This window comes from Castor canadensis, chromosome 2 (assembly GCF_047511655.1).
Source record: "Castor canadensis chromosome 2, mCasCan1.hap1v2, whole genome shotgun sequence".
Lineage (NCBI taxonomy): Eukaryota > Metazoa > Chordata > Mammalia > Rodentia > Castoridae > Castor > Castor canadensis.
The window spans coordinates 51,663,460-51,682,649 of NC_133387.1; the positions used below are offsets into that span (position 1 = coordinate 51,663,460).

The window sequence follows — 19,190 nt, forward strand, 5'->3', positions numbered from 1 at the left end:
CAAGAGAAATGAAAATATATAGACAAGAGGGTTTGTCCACAAATATTCATAGCATTATTTATAACAGTCAAAATTGTAAAAACAATTGTCAACCAGCTGATAAAGAGGTAAATAAATGTGGTACATCCACACAGCAGAATAGTACTTGGCAATTAAAAGGAATGAAGTACTGATATATTCTATAGTTGGAAGAATCTTGAAGACATTATGCTAAGGAAAGAGAACAGTCATGAAAGATCCACCCATATTGTACTATTCCATTTATATCAAATGCCAGAACAGGCAAATCTACAGAGACAGAGACTATATTAGTGGTTGTCTAGGGATGGAAGGTTTGAAGGGAATGGGAGGTGACTGCTAAAAAGTATGAAGTTACTTTTTTACATCAAAGTTTTAGTAAACTGATTGTAGTGATGGTAGCACAATTCTATAAATATGCTAAAAGTGACTGAATTATATATTTCACTGAGTGAATTGTATGAATTATTATTGAACAATTTTAATTGTATAATTATATGAATTATTTCTCAATAAACCTGTCTCAATAATATTGAGAATTATTTCTCAAAAAAGCTGTTTCTCAATACAGTTGTACTATCTTCTTATTGCTTTACAGCTGGAATAAGATAAAAAAATCTTCAACTTGTAAAAGTCCAGTCTTGAATGGAACATTCAGTCTCACCTTCTACTCATACAGAACTCCTCCAGCTTCCTCTCCCCATTTTCCCCTTTATTTTCAACTATTCAACTATTATTTTCTTTCATGGGTAACCCAATTTTTATTAGCAATTTCTACTTTAAACTCCATTAGTTTAGGTGTAGTCCTATAATATCATGCATTTTTAGAATGAAAAAGGTTACAATTGCAAGAGAACAATGGAATCATTTAGCTCACCTCTTTCCTTTGCAGATGCAAAGCTACCATCCAGTTAGAAAAGGTGAATTTTTTTCAGGGTAACAAAGAATTTAGGATTAGAACCCAATACTTAACTCTTAGTGTTCAGTATTTTAACTAATGTAAGACCCAGTATTGTTACTGGGTATTGTATCTACTGATCATTTGTTTTTAATCATGGAGTCATGTAATTAATCATGACTCCATTTCTAAAGGTATGCCTTGCCTACCTGATTTGACTGTCATGGTCATATTCTCCAGGGTTGACACTGTGGCACACAATTCCTTTATATCTCATTGTGTCTAGAGCTGCAGAGAAAGTGCTGAAGTAGTTCAGTGAAATGATCTAAGGCAAATCTGTAATACCAATATTCTACCCTAATTACATGGCTGCTACACCACATGGAAAGGAGGTAGTACCAACTTTCCTGTACATTCTAAGATTCCCTTAGCCCATTATGAAACCATAGGATTGTGTTTCCAATTTTAAGATCCTGGAAACAGTGCCAAAATGGGGCAACAAGACTACTTCTCTATAGTCAGTTCAGTGCTACACACAGGGGTTTAAGGAAGAATCTCACTCAAAATTCAAAGTTGCAAGTTTCTCTCTCTCTCTCTCTCTCTCTCACACACACACACACACACACACACACACACACTTAAATCCTGAATATTTAAATTTGTTGGTGGTACTTGCACTTTCTACCCAAGGGCTATAGCACTGATCCACAACTCCAGCCCAAAGAAAAATATTTTACCAAGTATACCAATCAAATAATATAAAATTGGTTAACAACTGGTAGATAAAATTCTATTAAAAGACAAGTGATCCAGTAGGCAGGGAAAAGTTAGACTGTCAGGGTTATCAACATTCAAAGACAGGGAGAAAAAGAACAAACCCAAAAAATAGAATCACTCGCCCCCTCTGTCATGACTGCTGTATTCTGGGCCATGAGCCACACAAATCCAAAAGCATTTGCCAAAGGTTTCAGACAGCTGTATGAGCACTCTCTGCCATTTGTTCAGCTGCTCTGAAGTGAGAGTCACATATTCCCAAGGTTGCACCAAGTAGAATTCTTTTTTCAATTCAGAATAGTGTCGTTAGAATAAATTCTTTTTATTAGTTGTGATTTTGTCACTCTTGAATATATACTCACCTGAATGAATGCCATCTGCTGCTTGTTTATTTGTTTGTTTGTTTTTTGGAACCAATGGAGGTGAATAGAATATATCATGCTACATTTAAAAATGGGTAATGCTGAAGAAATGAAAATAAATCATTCTTCCCACATAACAGCAGAATTGCTGTTTAGAGAAATAGGTACCTATTCACTTGGTAACTAAAAGTGTCTTGGATATAGTTTGTCAAAATCGTATCACCTTCCTTCCTTTCTTGCATATGAGCATCGCAATTTCAAGAAAAAAGATTTAATGGTGAAATCTCAGATTGCAGCAAAGCCAGCTGCATAGATATATAATGTTCTAGAAAGGATTTCTTGGATTTGTTAAAAAATGTGAACTGCTCCCTTCCATAAAAGAAGGGGGGAAGAAAAATATATAGCCTTTTAACTGACTAATCCTTGTTGTCTTACACATTTTTTATAAAGACCCAGTATGTGGGAGCTAATTATATTAGTTATCTTGGGTAACACACTATTAATTTTATAATTCAAAGTTATTAACCACCTTTCTATGTACAGTTCATAGGCAAATGAATGGACTTAATCCTGGTATTAAAACACTGAACAAACCAAATAATTCCATGTTCTATGACTTTTCAAAGTTGACTAACTCCATGGCAATGCTTTACCAGAGGCTGGATATACAATGACCACTTTAGAAAAGAGTATCTGACAGTTTTTATAGCAGAAGTCTGTTAAAGAGGATTTAATCTCGATTTAACAGTCATTCCTCTTCAGAACAGAAATAAACGATCACTGAGGACAAATGTATTTTCCCAGTGATTCAACTATAGTGAATTTGTAAAATTTTCTCCTTCAATGATCACACAAGTCCTGAGTCTGCTTATTTAATGTGATATATATATAGCTAGCATCTTAAAATTTAAACTCAGAATATTTAAGATGATACTATTTAATGTCAAAAGGTTTTGAATTTTCCCTTATTTTGGTTTTGTCTAATTTTTCAGGGTAAAAATGTAACATTAATTGATTTTAAAGCAGTAATTTTAAATTAATGATGATCTTTCATTCCAAATATCAAAGGATACTTTATTTTACAAAGCATTACACATTTAAAATAACTACATTAAATTAAAGAGTTTTGCCCTTAGTCAAGACGGTTATCTGCATTTAAGGGTCACTGTGTTCAAACAAAAGCAAATAGTAGAAGAGGGTATCAATAATCGCATGCGAAATTTGCAGTGGCTTATTTTTCTGGCTTATTAAAAGCCTAGTCATAGCTCAAAGGTCTCTGAATACCCATAAAATTAGGAAACTATTACCATGAAATTAAGAAATAATAGCAAAATCCCACAGAGGAAGCAATCCAACAAGATACTAGCCATTGGAAATTATTTAAATTATATAAATATTTCAAACAAAAACACTAAGTAAGCTATATCAACAAATAATGCTCTCATAAAACTCATTTTTGTTCTATTGCTATTTAATAAAACTTATTTATGTAACTACTTCCTTTTCCTTAAAATTCATCCTGAAATAGTATATAAATGGAGATATGACTTCTTTTTATATGATCCTGTTTGAATTTTTTGATTTATTATACAGAAAAAATGAATTAGTTTAGCACAAAACAAATCAGCAACTTGACAAAGTTACATAATTATTATTACACAGCTATCAGAGAATAAGAAGTTAAGTGGAATCTAAAGTTCAGGAAATTATTCTCAGAATATAATTAAGTGATAAAATTATTATACTTATAAATTCAAAGGCTAAATATTAGGATATGTTTTCACATAAAAATCTGTATGATGCAAACTAAAGCTCATTAAAATTCTCTTTCTTGGTGTTTATTCCAGTACCAAAAATGTGAAAAAAATCTATGATGCTTTTAAGAAAATACGTGTGGAAAATGTATTTAAAATAATTGAATGAAAATAAAGGCTTGTATAGTAAAAACAAAAGAACATGTTCATAAAATTACATATACATACAAAGGGCCATAAAATATGGATGATTTCTACTTAGTTGGGAAAGTTCCATTTTATACCACTTGTTCCTAATATAATCTATAGGCCCAATATAATCCAATGGAGAAAATGAAAGATTTTGTTGGAAAAGGGGAGAAGGAATTGCTATGAAGGTAGAATAGTCAATACATTTATGAAAATCAAATTTTACTGAATTAAGGACTTTCAATTCTAGTAATCGCTCTTAAAAGGACAGGTGTACAGTGCCAGCACATTACGATACTGAAAAGCTGCAAAACAAAGGTGTAGTGTTGGGCTGTTTACGTAAGCATTAGCTCATCAACACCATGAAACAGTCCTGTGTCATTGACAATGACGGCACTCCGAAATTTTTTTAATGAAAAGTGCTCATTACAATATTGTTAATTGAAAGCACCAAGTTATAAAAATAGTATACAAGATATGATTCAATTTTTTAACATGTATAGAAAAAAACCTATAGACACTATATACCAAAATACTAAATGTGATTTTTTTTTCTGAGTAATAAGAGTTTTTCAGCTTTTTTACATTTTTGACATTGTGGGAATTTTTCATAATTAAAAATACATTATTTCATAGTCATAAATCATTTTAACATTTGTATGTACAAATTTATATACACCAAGCATAATAAAACTGAAAGGAAGTAGATAAAGACAGCTTCTGAGAGGAAAAAAAAAACACAATAGCACAATTCTTTGAAAGAGAGTTTCTATGTCAGGGACTCTCCCACTTGTCGATTTACTGTTGTGTATGGGCGCTCACTAGAACCCAGGACATGGCATGAAGGGATCATGTGAGCTTTGATTCTCTAGGTTCTACTCTCCTTTCTTATCACTTTATTGCTGACAGTGAGGTGAACACAATAGTCACGGAGTCTCAATTTATGTCCCTACATCCTACTGCAATTCTTATACTCAAGACAAAAGCAACATTTTAATGTGGTGCTGGCAAAATACAATGAATGATAATCTAATCAGTACATATCTTGACATAGGCTATAGTAAAATATTTCTCAGTGATTTCATATGGGGATCATTAAAGAAGAGAAACATATGATAATGTTAGTAATTACAATGTATTTAGTTGGAATCCTTTTAACAAAAACCTCAATTGGTCTAGTTCTGATTCCGTATTTTAAATAACAGGCTTATATGATGATTAGCTAACATAAAAAGCTTACTGAATAAAAATTTTTGGTATGAAACTAATATAATGAAACAATGGAGTATTTACTATATGCCAGGCATTCTAAAAGCACTCTGTGTAATTAGTCAGTGATTTCTCAAGGCAGCTTATGAGGTAGTTATTACTATTAACCCTCATTTCACCTACAGGGAAACCAAGGTTCAGGCAGCTACTGAGTTCCTTGACCAAGGTTACACAGTTAAAAACTGACAGAGTAAGGTACTAAACCCAGATGATCTGGCACCAGAACATTTATTTTTTGCAAATTAAAAAATCAAAATAAATTCCTAATTTTAGAATAAATTCAAATTTACAGAAATTGTATAAAAAGTTCATGTACAACTCTCATTCAACTTCCCATCTTGTTAAAGTTTTACATTATATGGCACATTTGTAGCAACCAAGGAACCTGCATTGGTACACTGATATTAACTCTACACCCTACTGAGTAAAAGTGGAGTCCAAATAATGTCCACTGAATAAAAGTGGAGTCCAAATATTAATATATTTAATCTGGTTCAGGATACCATCCACAAGACCACATAATATTGAGTTGTCCTGCCTCCCTACCCTCCTATGGGCTGAGACAGTTTTTCACTTTCCTTGTTGTTGATGATGTTAATAGTTTTGAAGAATACTAGTCAGGAATTGAATAGCATCTCCTGCAGTTTGGTTTCATGTGATGTGTTTTTCATAATTATACTGGGTTTATGGTTTGGGGAAGAAGACCACAGAGATGAATTGCCATTCTCAACACATCACCTCGCGGGCACATGCTACCATCATGACTTATCACCAGAGGTTGGTCTTGAAGACCTGGTAGAGGTACTGTTTGCCAGGTGTCTCCAATATAAGGTTACCAGCCTCCCTCCACCCACAACTTTCCATGCTCGTGGTTACAGAAGACCATTACCAGTCATAGCCTATAGACAAGATATGGAAGGTGGCAGGTAGATAAGCTCTACCTACTTGAAAGGGGGTGGGCATCTATGTAAATTATTTGGAATTATTATGTCTGAGTGCTTGCTCATTATGACCTATTACTTTACATGGCCTTTCTTTTTGTACTCTTTCTTTCTATTTTGGCATATTATGCATGTACAGTAGTTTAAAAACACAGTCCTTAAATGAATTTCCTTATTTTCAAAGGTCCAAAATCATTAGAACAAAAAGCGACAAAAGATAACTTTTTCAAAAATGTTTTCTGCTGATTACTGTAGAATTTGTCACTAAGTGGCTACTTAGAAGACGATTTTTCTCAGAAGTACTCTGTAAAGAACTCACCAGAAATATTCGCTCAAGTTGATCCTGAATGTCTTTCATTCCTGGAAAAGCAGCGACTCCTTGAATCATCTCAACAAAGATGCAGCCAACTCCCCTGAAGAGAAGAAAGAATCATGATGGAAGCTTCAACACATTCTGCTTAAAAAACTAAATCTGAGATTAGAATATTCACGCCACAGGGGAGAGGTGAAAGATAAGTAACATTCTTAATAAGCACAAAGCTATGCTGCATACTTAGACCATGACCCTCTTCTCACTCTGTTTACTGCCCTGAAAGAATTCCTGAAAGTACTGTCAATAGCTGCAGGTGTGTTGGCTCATAAAACAGTGGAAACTAATAAAATAGTAGGCCTTGGTACCTTCCTTTTACTTGTAGGATATAGTTGAGAAGGTCCCTGGCTTGACAGACAAAAGCTTCCACAGTCCTGTTCTAAAATCCTTTTTCTAGTTGTGTTTCACAAACTTCTTATGTAGTATACTACTCTAGAACTACCAGTGGTTCTCAATTCTCTTTGCATCATCATCATTGGGGGAACTTTTAAAAACCACAAATGCTCTGACCACAAACCCTAGAGATTCTGCTCAGGCATTGATATGAGTGGCTGGGATGGTTCAGGGGAGCTACACTGAGGATTTCTGAGCCAGACTGATCTATTGTCAAATATAAACCTATAGAACTTGGCTCAAATTGCTTCACTACCTAGAACAGCCTTACTCACCTATTTGTTCTTGACATCAGAATCCAATTTAACCTCTATAATCCTGTTTTGATGCTATCTCTTCTAGGAAACCTTCTAGAAACCTTCAAGCAGACAAGAAGCTCCCTTTATGGCTTATTGGTTATGCCCTTACTCACTATATCAGTCATCTACTATACTCAATAGTTTTCTCTCCTACCTTCTCTGCCACGGTACAGTCCCTATCTAGCAAGGCAGTCCAGTATGTCAGAGAAGCTTTCTTCCCGGACCATAGCAGCCTGCAACTAACCTAACAGGAATAGCCAAATCATAGTATTAATAGACAGTTACATACTTCTACCAGGACTTGAGGGTACGATCCCTTTGGGGTAGGACAGTAAGGAATGGGTAGATGGAACAAGTCACATTAATGGTAGAGAGCTATCATGAATAACACCATTTTCGAATATTCAGTCCCCTGAAACGATCTGGGTCCTACCTTCTTGACAGTTGGATTTGCAGATTACTCAATGTTTTTCTAGACCTCATTATCTTTTAGCAATTCTTCATATTTTCTTAATAACTCTGCTTTGAATGAGTTTATATTTCCTGCAACTATCCTTATAAAACCACGTACATAATGAGGCATTTGCTCAACTGCTTCTACTTCAATCTAGGGCAAGCAAACCCTTGTGTCTTTACTTATTTCAGAACCCCATGGGGTAAAAAGCAAGTGACCTAGTTCTCTACAGCTGCTCCTGTTATCACAGTTGGGTACAAACAGTGTTTTGAATTAAAGTAATATGTTTCCAATAATGCCTTTCCTATTATGCCATATAATTTTTAAATTAAAATTAAACACACATATTCACACCCATATTTATATCGAGAGAGCCAAAAATGACTATATCAAGTAAATTCTATCCTACATCATGAAAATAATTTCATTTAAGTAATAAAGAATTGTTTTAAAATAATTGTTCTAGCTAGATTGATTTTAAAGCAAGTTATTTTCAACTTTAGATCTGAGAGATGAAATAGGAAATAAAATGCAATGGCATGTTTATAAATATTGGGTTTCAGATGTCTGACTCAGTCTATTTAAAATTCCAGTATGGTGGTTTTCCAAATTTTCTGCCAAGAATTCTTTTCTAAGACTGCAGACCTCTATTTCTATTGTTTTCTTATTTATGTTTATGTGAAATATTTTAGATCTTTAATACCTACGTCAAAACACGGTTTCACATCAAAATATGTTCTCTATTTTCCACCTCTCAGCCTTCCTCTTTCCCAACACAAGCTGCAACTCTGAGAAGTCCCTGAGCATAAGCCACAGCTAAACTGGCTACCTAGCTATATGAGGAGACAATTATTTCACTGTTAGAACTATCTAGAGAATTTTCTTTATCACTACTTGTTCTTAGTTTTTATCATCTCCAAACTATGGTACTTAGAACAATTAAAAGATAAATGCTACTCAGCTGGAATGAAATGATACAGTTTATAGGTTCTTATCTGCTTGGCTGGCAAAGGAACTTGGATTTTCATTTCTAATGGATGTTTCCTATGACATCATCTATTTTTAAGATGCTTGAGGGTGTACTAATGATGCTGAACGAATTGTACTTAAAGGACATACACAAAATTATAATGCACAAGAAAAAAACAGAATAATAAAACAAATCAGCATATTAATATAGCAGATTTCTTTTTTTACTGGAGTTACCTTATCGACAAACAGCAAATGCCCTTCAATTTAATATGAAGGGATCATTGTCTGTTTCCCAGTTTTTTCCCCTTTTATTCCCTCCATTAGTCCTGTGCTGCCTTTCTCAAAAGATTAAACTGACTTCACCAAGTGGTTTACTGTAAATGAATTCGTCTACTTTAGAACTATATGGAAGATATATAATCTTGTATGAGGATATGTCTAATTTGTGGTTTCTTTTCAGAATTTGAATGATTATATAATTATCACACACTTGGTCTAAATTTCTCAAGAATAACAACTGGTCACTAAAGTTTACAGTTAAAAGATGTCAGAATGCAATAATAAGTTCAAACCCTTATTTTGGGATTAGTCAACTGATAAGGTAATATGTAAAATACCCACCACACATGCTGACACATCTTAATTATTTTGAACTCAAAATTCCCAAATTCAGCATATGTCACAGGTATATGACTGAGTTTTAAAATTACAATGTGAAATGAGACTTTAAATCATGTAGATAATTCTTTCTCAGTATAAGCAGAGACAGATGTTCTTTTAGGCATGAATGTCATTGAATTTTGGAGTTTTGTTATGAAAAAGAATATAAAATTAAGAATTAAAAATGAATACAAAAATGAATTCAGAATGAGAATATTAGTCAAAAGATATCACAAGTTTTTAAAAGCTAACAAATGTAATAACCTAAAATTTGAAAAAAATACAGTAGTATTTATGATTAAGTGATATATCTATTTCTTTTCTTTCTGTAATTTGGGGTGCATGGACTTTAGTGAACGCATAATAATCTTACAGTTTTCTTTACAGGGGATTAAATCCAGTGCTTTGCACATGCTAGGCAAGTTCTGTTCTTCTAAACTACATTACCAGACCAGTGTACTTTACTTTCTCCTTTTTTTCTTTTAATGCTGGGATTGAACCTAGCGCCTGGCACATGCTAAGAAAGTGCCCTATCATTGACTTATACCCCTTGACTTATAATGTCCTTTTCTAGCAGGAGAATATAGAGATAATTTTACTTTCCTCTAGCACAATAATACCTGCTTTTTCTTCATTTTATGTAAGGTCATATAAACTTTTTCCCCTAGTTTTTTACTTATTCATTTATTCATATATGCATACATTGTTTGGGTCATTTCTCCTCCTGCCGCCTGTCCCATCCCTCCCCGCAATCCTCCTCACTTCCAGGTAAAACCTGTTCTGCCCTCTTTTCCAATTTTGTTGGAGAAGACGTAAGCAAGAATAAGAAACACATAGTGTTTTTGCTAGTTTGGCATAAGGATAGCTATACAGAGAGATTCCTACCATTGCTTCCATGCACATGTGTATTGTAACACAAATTGATTCATCTCTACCAGACCTCTTTACAACTTCCCAGTCACCTTCCCATAGTGATCTCTGTCATCTAACATTACTATATTAGTTCCTCTACAGTGGGCACATCAAACACTTTAAAGTTTTAGGTTTCCTACCTATTCCCATTACTCCTGAATGTGCTCTCCCCTTGTCTTGTGACCAAAGTCTAACAACATGACTGCCTTTTCCCTGGATCTAAAATCCATATATGAGGGAGAGCATATGATTTTTGGTTCTCTGAGCCTGGCTAACCTCACTCAGGATGATGTTCTCCAGTTCCATCCATTTACTTGCAAATGATAAGAGTTCATTCTTCTTCATGGCTGAGTAAAATTTCATTGTGTATAAATACCACATTTTCTTAATCCATTTGTCAGTAGTGGGGCATCTTGGCTGTTTCCATAACATGGCTATTGTAAATAGCTCTGCAATAAGCATGGGTGTGCAGGTGTCTCTGGAATAACCTGAGTCGCATTCCTTTGGGTATATCGGTAGGAGTGGGATTGCTGGATCATATGGCAGATCTATGTTTGGTGTTTTAAGAAGCCTCTGTATTGTTTTCAAGACTGGTTGCAGTAGGTTGCATTCCCACCAGCAGTGTAAGAGAGTTCCTTCTTCCTCGCATCCTCGCCAACATTTGTTGTTGGTGGTGTTTTTAATTATGGGTATTCTAACAGAGGTGAGGTGGAATCTCAGTGTGGTTTATTATTATTTTTTTATTGTTTTATTATTCATATGTGCATACAAGGCTTGGGTCATTTCTCCCCCCTGCCCCCACATCCTCCCTTACCACCCAGTACACCCCCTCCCACTCTCCCCCACCCCCTCGAAACACAGCAGAAACTATTTTGCCCTTATTTCTAATTTTGTTGTAGAGAGAGTATAAGCAATAATAGGAAGGAACAAGTGTTTTTGCTGGCTGAGATAAGGATAGCTACACAGGGAGTTGACTCGCATTGATTTCATGTGCATGTGTGTTACCTTCTAGGTTAATTCTTTTTGATCTAACCTTTTCTCTAGTAACTGGTCCCCTTTTCCTATTGGCCTCAGTTGCTTTTAAGGCATCTGCTTTAGTTTCTCTGCGTTAAGGGCTACAAATGCTAGCTAAATTTTTAGGTGTCTTATCTATCCTCACCCGTCCCTTGTGTGCTCTCGCTTTTATCATGTGCTCAAAGTCCAATCCCATTGTTGTGTTTGCCCTTGATCTAATGTCCACATATGAGTGAGAACATAGGATTTTTGGTCTTTTGGGCCAGGCTAACCTCACTCAGAATGATGTTCTCCAATTCCATCCATTTAGCAGCAAATGTTAATATTTCGTTCTTCTTCATGACTGCATAAAATTCCATTGTGTATAGATACCACATTTTCTTAATCCATTCGTCAGTGGTGGGGCATCTTGGCTGTTTCCATAACTTGGCTATTGTGAATAGTGCTGCAATAAACATGTGTGTGCAGGTGCCTCTGGAGTAACCTGTGTCACAGTCTTTTGGGTATATCCCCAAGAGTGGTATTGCTGGATCAAATGGTAGATCGATGTCTAGCTTTTTAAGTAGCCTCCAAATTTTTTTCCACAGTGGTTGTACTAGTCTACATTCCCACCAACAGTGTAAGAGGGTTCCTTTTTCCCCCCCCATCCTCGCCAACACCTGTTGGTGGTGGTGTTGCTGATGATGGCTATTCTAACAGGGATGAGGTGGAATCTTAGCGTGGTTTTAATTTGCATTTCCTTTATTGCTAGAGATGGTGAGCATTTTTTCATGTGTTTTTTGTCCATTTGAATTTTTTCTTTTGAGAAAGTTCTGTTTAGTTCACTTGCCCATTTCTTTATTGGTTCATTAGTTTTGGGAGAATTTAGTTTTTTAAGTTCCCTATATATTCTGGTTATCAGTCCTTTGTCTGATGTGTAGCTGGCATATATTTTCTCCCACTCTGTGGGTGTTCTCTTCAGTTTAGAGACCATTTCTTTTGATGAACAGAAGCTTTTTAGCTTTACGAGGTCCCATTTATCTATGCTATCTCTTAGTTGCTGTGCTGCTGGGGTTTCGTTGAGAAAGTTCTTACCTATACCTACTAACTCCAGAGTATTTCCTACTCTTTCCTGTATCAACTTTAGAGTTTGGGGTCTGATATTAAGATCCTTGATCCATTTTGAGTTAATCTTGGTATAGGGTGATATACATGGATCTAGTTTCAGTTTTTTGCAGACTGCTAACCAGTTTTCCCAGCAGTTTTTGTTGAAGAGGCTGCTATTTCTCCATAGTATAGTTTTAGCTCCTTTGTCAAAGACAAGTTGGTTAAGTTGTGTGGCTTCATATCTGGGTCCTCTATTCTGTTCCACTGGTCTTCATATCTGTTTTTGTGCCAGTACCATGCTGTTTTTATTGTTATTGCTTTGTAATACAGTTTGAAGTCAGGTATTGTGATACCTCCTGCATTGTTGTTTTGACTGAGTATTGCCTTGGCTATTCGTGGCCTCTTGTGTTTCCATATAAATTTCACAGTAGATTTTTCAATCTCTTTAATGAATGTCATTGGAATTTTGATAGGAATTGCATTAAACATGTAGATTAATTTTGGGAGTATCGACATTTTTCCTATGTTGATTCTACCAATCCATGAGCATGGGAGATCTCTCCACTTTCTATAGTCTTCCTCAATCTCTTTCTTCAGAAGTGTATAGTTTTCCTTGTAGAGGTCTTTCACATCTTTTGTTAGGTTTACACCTAGGTATTTGATTTTTTTTGAGGCTACTGTAAATGGAATTGTTTTCATACATTCTTTTTCCGTTTGCTCATTGTTAGTGTATAGAAATGCTAATGATTTTTCTATGTTGATTTTATATCCTGCTACCTTGCTATAGCTATTGATGTTGTCTAGAAGCTTCTGAGTAGTTTTTTGGGTCTTTAAGGTATAGGATCATGTTGTCTGCAAAAAAGGATATTTTGACAGTTTCTTTACCTATTTGTATTCCTTTTATTCCTTCTTCTTGCCTAATTGCACTAGCTGGGAATTCCAGTACTATGTTGAATAGGAGTGGAGATAGTGGGCATCCTTGTCTGGTTCCTGATTTTAGAGGGAATGGTTTTAATTTTTCTCCGTTAAGTATAATGCTGGCTGTAGGTTTGTCATATATAGCTTTTATAATGTTGAGGAACTTTCCTTCTATTCCTACTTTTCTTAGAGCTTTTATCATGAAATGATGTTGTTGGATCTTATCAAAGGCTTTTTCTGCATCTATTGAGATGATCAAGTGGTTTTTGTCTTTGCTTCTGTTAATGTGGTTGATTACGTTTATTGATTTTCGTATGTTGAACCACCCCTGCATTCCTGGGATGAAGCCTACTTGGTCGTGGTGAATAATCTTTTTGATGTGTTGCTGAATTCGGTTTGCCATTATTTTGTTGAGGATTTTTGCATCAATGTTCATTAAGGAGATTGGCCTATCGTTCTCCTTTTTTGAGGTGTCTTTGCCTGGTTTTGGGATAAGTGTAATACTGGCTTCATAAAATGTGTTTGACAGTTTTCCTTCCCTTTCTATTTCATGGAATAGTTTAAGGAGGGTTGGTATCAGTTCTTCTTTAAAGGTCTGATAGAATTCAGTAGAGAAGCCATCAGATCCTGGACTTTTCTTTTTGGGGAGACTCTTGATTGCTGCTTCAACTTCATTTTGTGTTATAGATCTATTCAGGTGATTAATTTCCTCTTGGTTCAGTTTTGGATGATCATATGTATCTAGAAATCTGCCCATTTCTTTAAGATTTTCAAATTTATTTGAATATAGGTTCTCGAAGTAGTCTCTGATGATTTCCTGGACTTCCATGGTGTTTGTTGTTATCTCCCCTTTTGCATTCCTGATTCTACTAATTTGAGTTTTTTTCTCTCCTCATTTTAGTCAGGTTTGCCAGGGGTCTATCAATCTGGTTTATTTTTTCAAAGAACCAACTTTTTGTTTCATTAATTCTTTGTATGGTTTTTTTTTTTTTCTAGTTTGTTGATTTCAGCTCTTATTTTTATTATTTCTCTCCTATTTGTTTTGGGATTTGCTTGTTCTTGTTTTTCTAGGATTTTGAGATGTATCATTAGGTCATTTATTTGGGATCTTTCAATCTTTTTAATATATGCACTCATGGCTATAAACTTTCTTCTCAGGACTGGCTTTGCTGTGTCCCATACATTCTGATAGGTTGTGTTTTTATTTTCATTGACTTCCAGGAACTTTTTAATTTCCTCTTTTATTTCATCGATGATCCATTGTTCATTAAGTAATGAGTTATTCAGTTTCCAGCTGTTTGCATGTCTTTTGTGTTTACTTTTGTTGTTGAGTTCTACTTTTACTGCATTGTGATCAGATAGTATTCTTGTATTTGCTGAGGCATGCTTTGTGCCCTAGGATATGATCTATTTTGGAGAAGGTTCCATGGGCTGCTGAGAAGAATGTATATTGTGTAGAAGTTGGATGAAATGTTCTGTAGACATCAACTAGGTCCATTTGATCTATTGCATATTTTAGATCTTGGATTTCTTTATTGATTTTTTGTTTGGATGACCTATCTATTGATGATAATGGGGTGTTAAATTCTCCCACAACAACTGTGTTGGTGTTATTATATGCTTTTAGGTCTTTCAGGGTATGTTTGATGAAATTGGGTCTGTTGACATTGGGTGCATACAGGTTGATGATTATTATTTCCTTTTGGTCTATTTCCCCTTTTATTGGTGTAGAATGTCCTTCTTTATCTCATTTGATCAATGTAGGTTTGAAGTCTACTTTGTCAGAAATAATTATTGCTACTCCTCCTGTTTTCGTGGGCCATTGGCTTGGTAAATCTTCTTCCAGCCTTTCATCCTAAGCCTATGCTTATTTCTGTTGGTGAGATGGGTCTCCTGTAAGCAACAAATTGTTGGATCTTCCCTTTTAATCCATTTCATCCATTTCATCAAGCAGTGCCTTTTGATGGGTGAATTATGTCCATTAACATTAAGTATTAGTACTGATAGGTATGTGGTGATTCTTGTCATTTAGTTGTCTTAGTTGTTTGAAGGTTTGATTGTGTGTACCTAAGTTGAGGTTACTCTCTACTGTCTTGCTTTTTTTTTTCCTGTGGTTTGGTGCTGCCTGTCTTTTCATGGTTAAGTTGGGTTTCACTTTCTGTGTGCAGAATCCCTTGCAGAATCTTTTGTAGTGGTGGCTTTGTGGTCACATATTGTTTTAGTTTCTGCTTATCATGGAAGACTTTTATTGCCCCATCTATTTTGAATGATAGTTTTGCTGGGTAGAGTATCCTGGGCTTGAAGTTATTTTCATTCAGTGCCCGGAAGATCTCACCCCACGCTCTTCTTGCTTTTAATGTTTCTGTTGAGAAGTCTGCTGTGATTTTGATGGGTTTACCTTTATATGTTATTTGTTTTTTTCTCTCTTACAGCCTTCAATATTCTTTCCCTAGTTTCTGAACTTGTTGTTTTAATGATGATATGTCATGGCTTATTTCTATTTTGATCTGGTCTGTTTGGTGTCCTGGAGGCCTCTTGCATCTGTATGGGAGTATCTTTCTCTAGATCTGGGAAATTTTCTGTTATTATTTTGTTGAATATGTTACACATTCCTTTCGCTTGCCCCTCTTCTCCTTCTTTGATGTCCATGATTCTCAAGTTTTGTCTTTTGATGGAGTTGGTGAGTTCTTGCATTTTCTTTTCACAGGTCTTGAGTTGTTTAATTAATAGTTCTTCGGTTTTTCCTTTAATTACCATTTCATCTTCAAGTTCTGAGATTCTGTCTTCTGTTCTCTTCTGCTGGATTGGCCTTCCGTTTTGTTCTGCAGTTCTGTTTCGTTCTTTTTGAGGTTTTCCATATCCTGGGTGGTTTCCTCTTTTATGTTGTCTATTTTTGTCCTGAGTTCATTTATCTGTTTATTTATCATGTTCCCTGTTTCACTTTGGTGTTTATACAGCGCTTCTGTGGTTTCCTTTATTTCTTCTTTTGCTTTTTCAAATTCTCTATTTTTGTTCTCTTGGAATATATTGAATGTCTCCTGTACATTTTGGTTATCATATCCAGTATCATCTCTATAAAATTGTCATTGAGTACCTGTAGTATGTCTTCTTTTAAATTATTTTTGTGGGCTTCTATGGGTTCTTTGGCATAGTTTATCTTCATTTTGTTGGAGTCTGGTTCTGAGTATCTGTTTTCTTCATTCCTCTCTGGTTCCTGTATTATTTTTTTGCTGTGGGGAAACTGGTTTCCCTATTTTTCTGTCTTCCTGTCATTGTCCTTGGTGTTGTTACTGTCCCTGTACTGTATGCAATTAAGTATTTTCTAGCTTGTAATAATAACAATGGTAATATTTAGAATGGAAGGGTGAGAGGAGATGGAAAGGAAGAAGTTAAAGAAAAGGGAAAAACAAATAAACAGACAAGTAGGAGAAAACAAAACAAGGAATCAGACAAGAAAGTGACAAAGATGTAAACAGGGAGTGTTAGTGTACTAATCGACAGTAAGCTGAACAGGCAATAGAGAGAGAGAGGATTGAAAATAAAAAATAAAAAGAATAAATATAAGAATAAAAATAAAAAATAAGTAAATGAAAGAAATATATGTGTATATAAAAAAAATAAAACAAAATGAAAAATAGAAAATAAAAAAAAAACCTCCAAGTTCAAATGCAATGAAGTTTCAGTCTTAATAATTTTGGTGTCCGTCTCAGTCTCCAATAATGGAGATGGTGTCTCAGATTTTGTTCTGTAGTTGTCTTATCAAAGGAAACACTAAAGTAGAACAAACCTGCACCAAAAAAAAAAAAAAAAAACCCACAAAGTGTCCCAAGTTCAAATGCAATACAGTTTCAGTAAGTTTTTCAGCATGCAAGTGTAATTCGGTTGCTTTCTCATCAAAGGTAGGGACAGAGAGGAAAAAAAAAAGTCTGGAGACAGTTCTGTGAATGGTATCTGCAGCTGTGGCTTGCCTGCCCGCTGCTGTCAGCCTGCTGTTGCTGGAGGCGTTATTTATGCAGATCTCAGGAGTGAGCTTAACACTCACCTCGCCCTGCAGGCTTTGTTTACTCAGAGTTCTGTGCATGAGCCTCTGCTACAAGCTTTCTCCTTTCCAAGCACACTGGGGGACATGACACTGCACCCACTTTCTCAGACCTGTGTGTTTGTTTACAGCTCACATGGGAAGTCGGTCTTCCCCCCTCTCCTGTGGAGTTTTCCTCCCACTGCTGCTTTTACAAGCTTTCCCGCTCCTGATTGCTGGGCCTGTGCTGCTGCTTCTGCCGGCTGCTGTGTTCGTTTACAGCTCATGTGGGTGGTGCGTCTTACCCCCTCTCCTCTGGAGTTTTCCTCCCTCCACCACTCTCACAAGCTTTCCCGCTCCTGGTTGCTTTGTGCGTGTCCCCGCTCCTGCCAGAGCCTCTCCGGCCTGCCCGGCTTGTTTATTTACAGTTCCGGGAAGGATTCCCTTCCCCCAATCTTTGGCGCTCAGTGAGCCCCACCCTCTTTCCCACGTGTCCTTATTGTTCTTATTGCTGATTACTCAGTTTCTCTTTTTTCCCTGGGTGGAGGTCGGTCTGTCCAGGGGGCTATGCTGCTCTGGCACAGGGTTGTCTGTGGGAGTACCGTGGTACTGCTAAGCTCACCTTGTCCGCATCTTCCCAAGCCGTCTGGGCACAGGCGACTGGCGGCCTGGAGGCCCTCCTGGTTTCTCCTTTTAACGTGAAGTGGATATTCTCTGGGCTGGCTGGAGGTGTGGAGGGGTCAAAGTTTTGCCTCTTCTCGGTGGTTTTGCCTGCCAGGTTTGTCTCCAGTGTCTCTCCAAGATTTCACTATAGGAGGCACGCTTTCTGCTTCCTCCCTCTAGCCACAATCTTGGAATCTCCCCTTAGTGTGGTTTTGATTTGCATTTGTTTATGGCTAGGGATGGTGGGCATTTTTTCATGTGTTTTTTGGCCATTTGGATTTTTTTGAAAATGTTTTTAGTTCAGTTGCCCATTTCTTTATTGGTTCACTGATTTTGGGAGTGTTTAGTTTTTTGAACTCCCTGAATATTCTGGTTACCAGTACTTTGTCTGATGTATAGCTGGCAAATATTTTCTCCCACTCTGTGGGTGTTCTCTTCAGTTTAGAGACCATTTCTTTTGTTGTGCGGAAGCTTTTTAGTTTTATGAAGTCCCACTTGTCCATCCTTTCTCTTAGTTGCTGAGCTGCTAGGGGTTCAATTGAGGAAATCCTTTCCTATACTTATTGCTTCCAGAATATTCCCTGCCCTTTTCTGTACTAGCTTCATAGTTTTGGGTTTGATGTTAAAGTCCTTGATCCATTTTGAGTTGATACTAGTACAGGGTGATAAACATGGATCTACTTTCCATTTTCTGCAGGCAGATAACATTTTTCCCGCAACATTTGTTGAAGAGGCTATTTTCCATTGTATGTTTTTGGCACCTTTATCAAAGATAAGGTGGGCACAGCTGTGTGGATTCATATCTGGATCCTCTATTCTGTCCCACTGGTCTTCAAATCTGTTTTTGTGCCAGTACCATGCTGTTTTTATTGCTATTGCCTTGTAATATAGTTTGAAGTCCGGTATTGTGATACTGCCAGCATTGCTCTTTTTGTTAAGTTATTGCCTTGGCCCTTCGCAGTCTCTTGTGTTCCCAAATGAACTTTAGGGTAGATGTTTCAATCTCTGTGATGAATATCATTGGGATTTTGATGGGAATTGCATTAAATATGTAGATTGATTCTACCAATCCATGAGCACAGAAGATCTTTCCACCTTCTGTAGTCTTTCTGATCTCTTTCTTCAGGGGTTTGTAGTTCTTCTAGAGGTCATTCGCATCCTTTGTTAAATTTACTCCTATGTATTTGATTTTTTTTTTGAGGCTATTGTAAATGGAATTGTTTCCA

General features: G+C 36.1%; 1 protein-coding gene across 5 annotated transcripts in view; it reads right to left on the reverse strand.

Annotated features, from left to right (window-relative positions):
• Cdk14 (cyclin dependent kinase 14) overlaps positions 1-19,190 on the reverse strand; it is a 593,051-nt gene that overhangs the window by 221,155 nt on the left and 352,706 nt on the right. For all 5 annotated transcript variants that reach the window (XM_074064778.1, XM_074064777.1, XM_074064779.1 and 2 more), the window contains one exon: positions 6,525-6,618. In XM_074064778.1, coding sequence (XP_073920879.1) covers positions 6,525-6,618 — 94 coding nt within the window. The remainder of the gene's footprint in view (positions 1-6,524; positions 6,619-19,190) is intronic.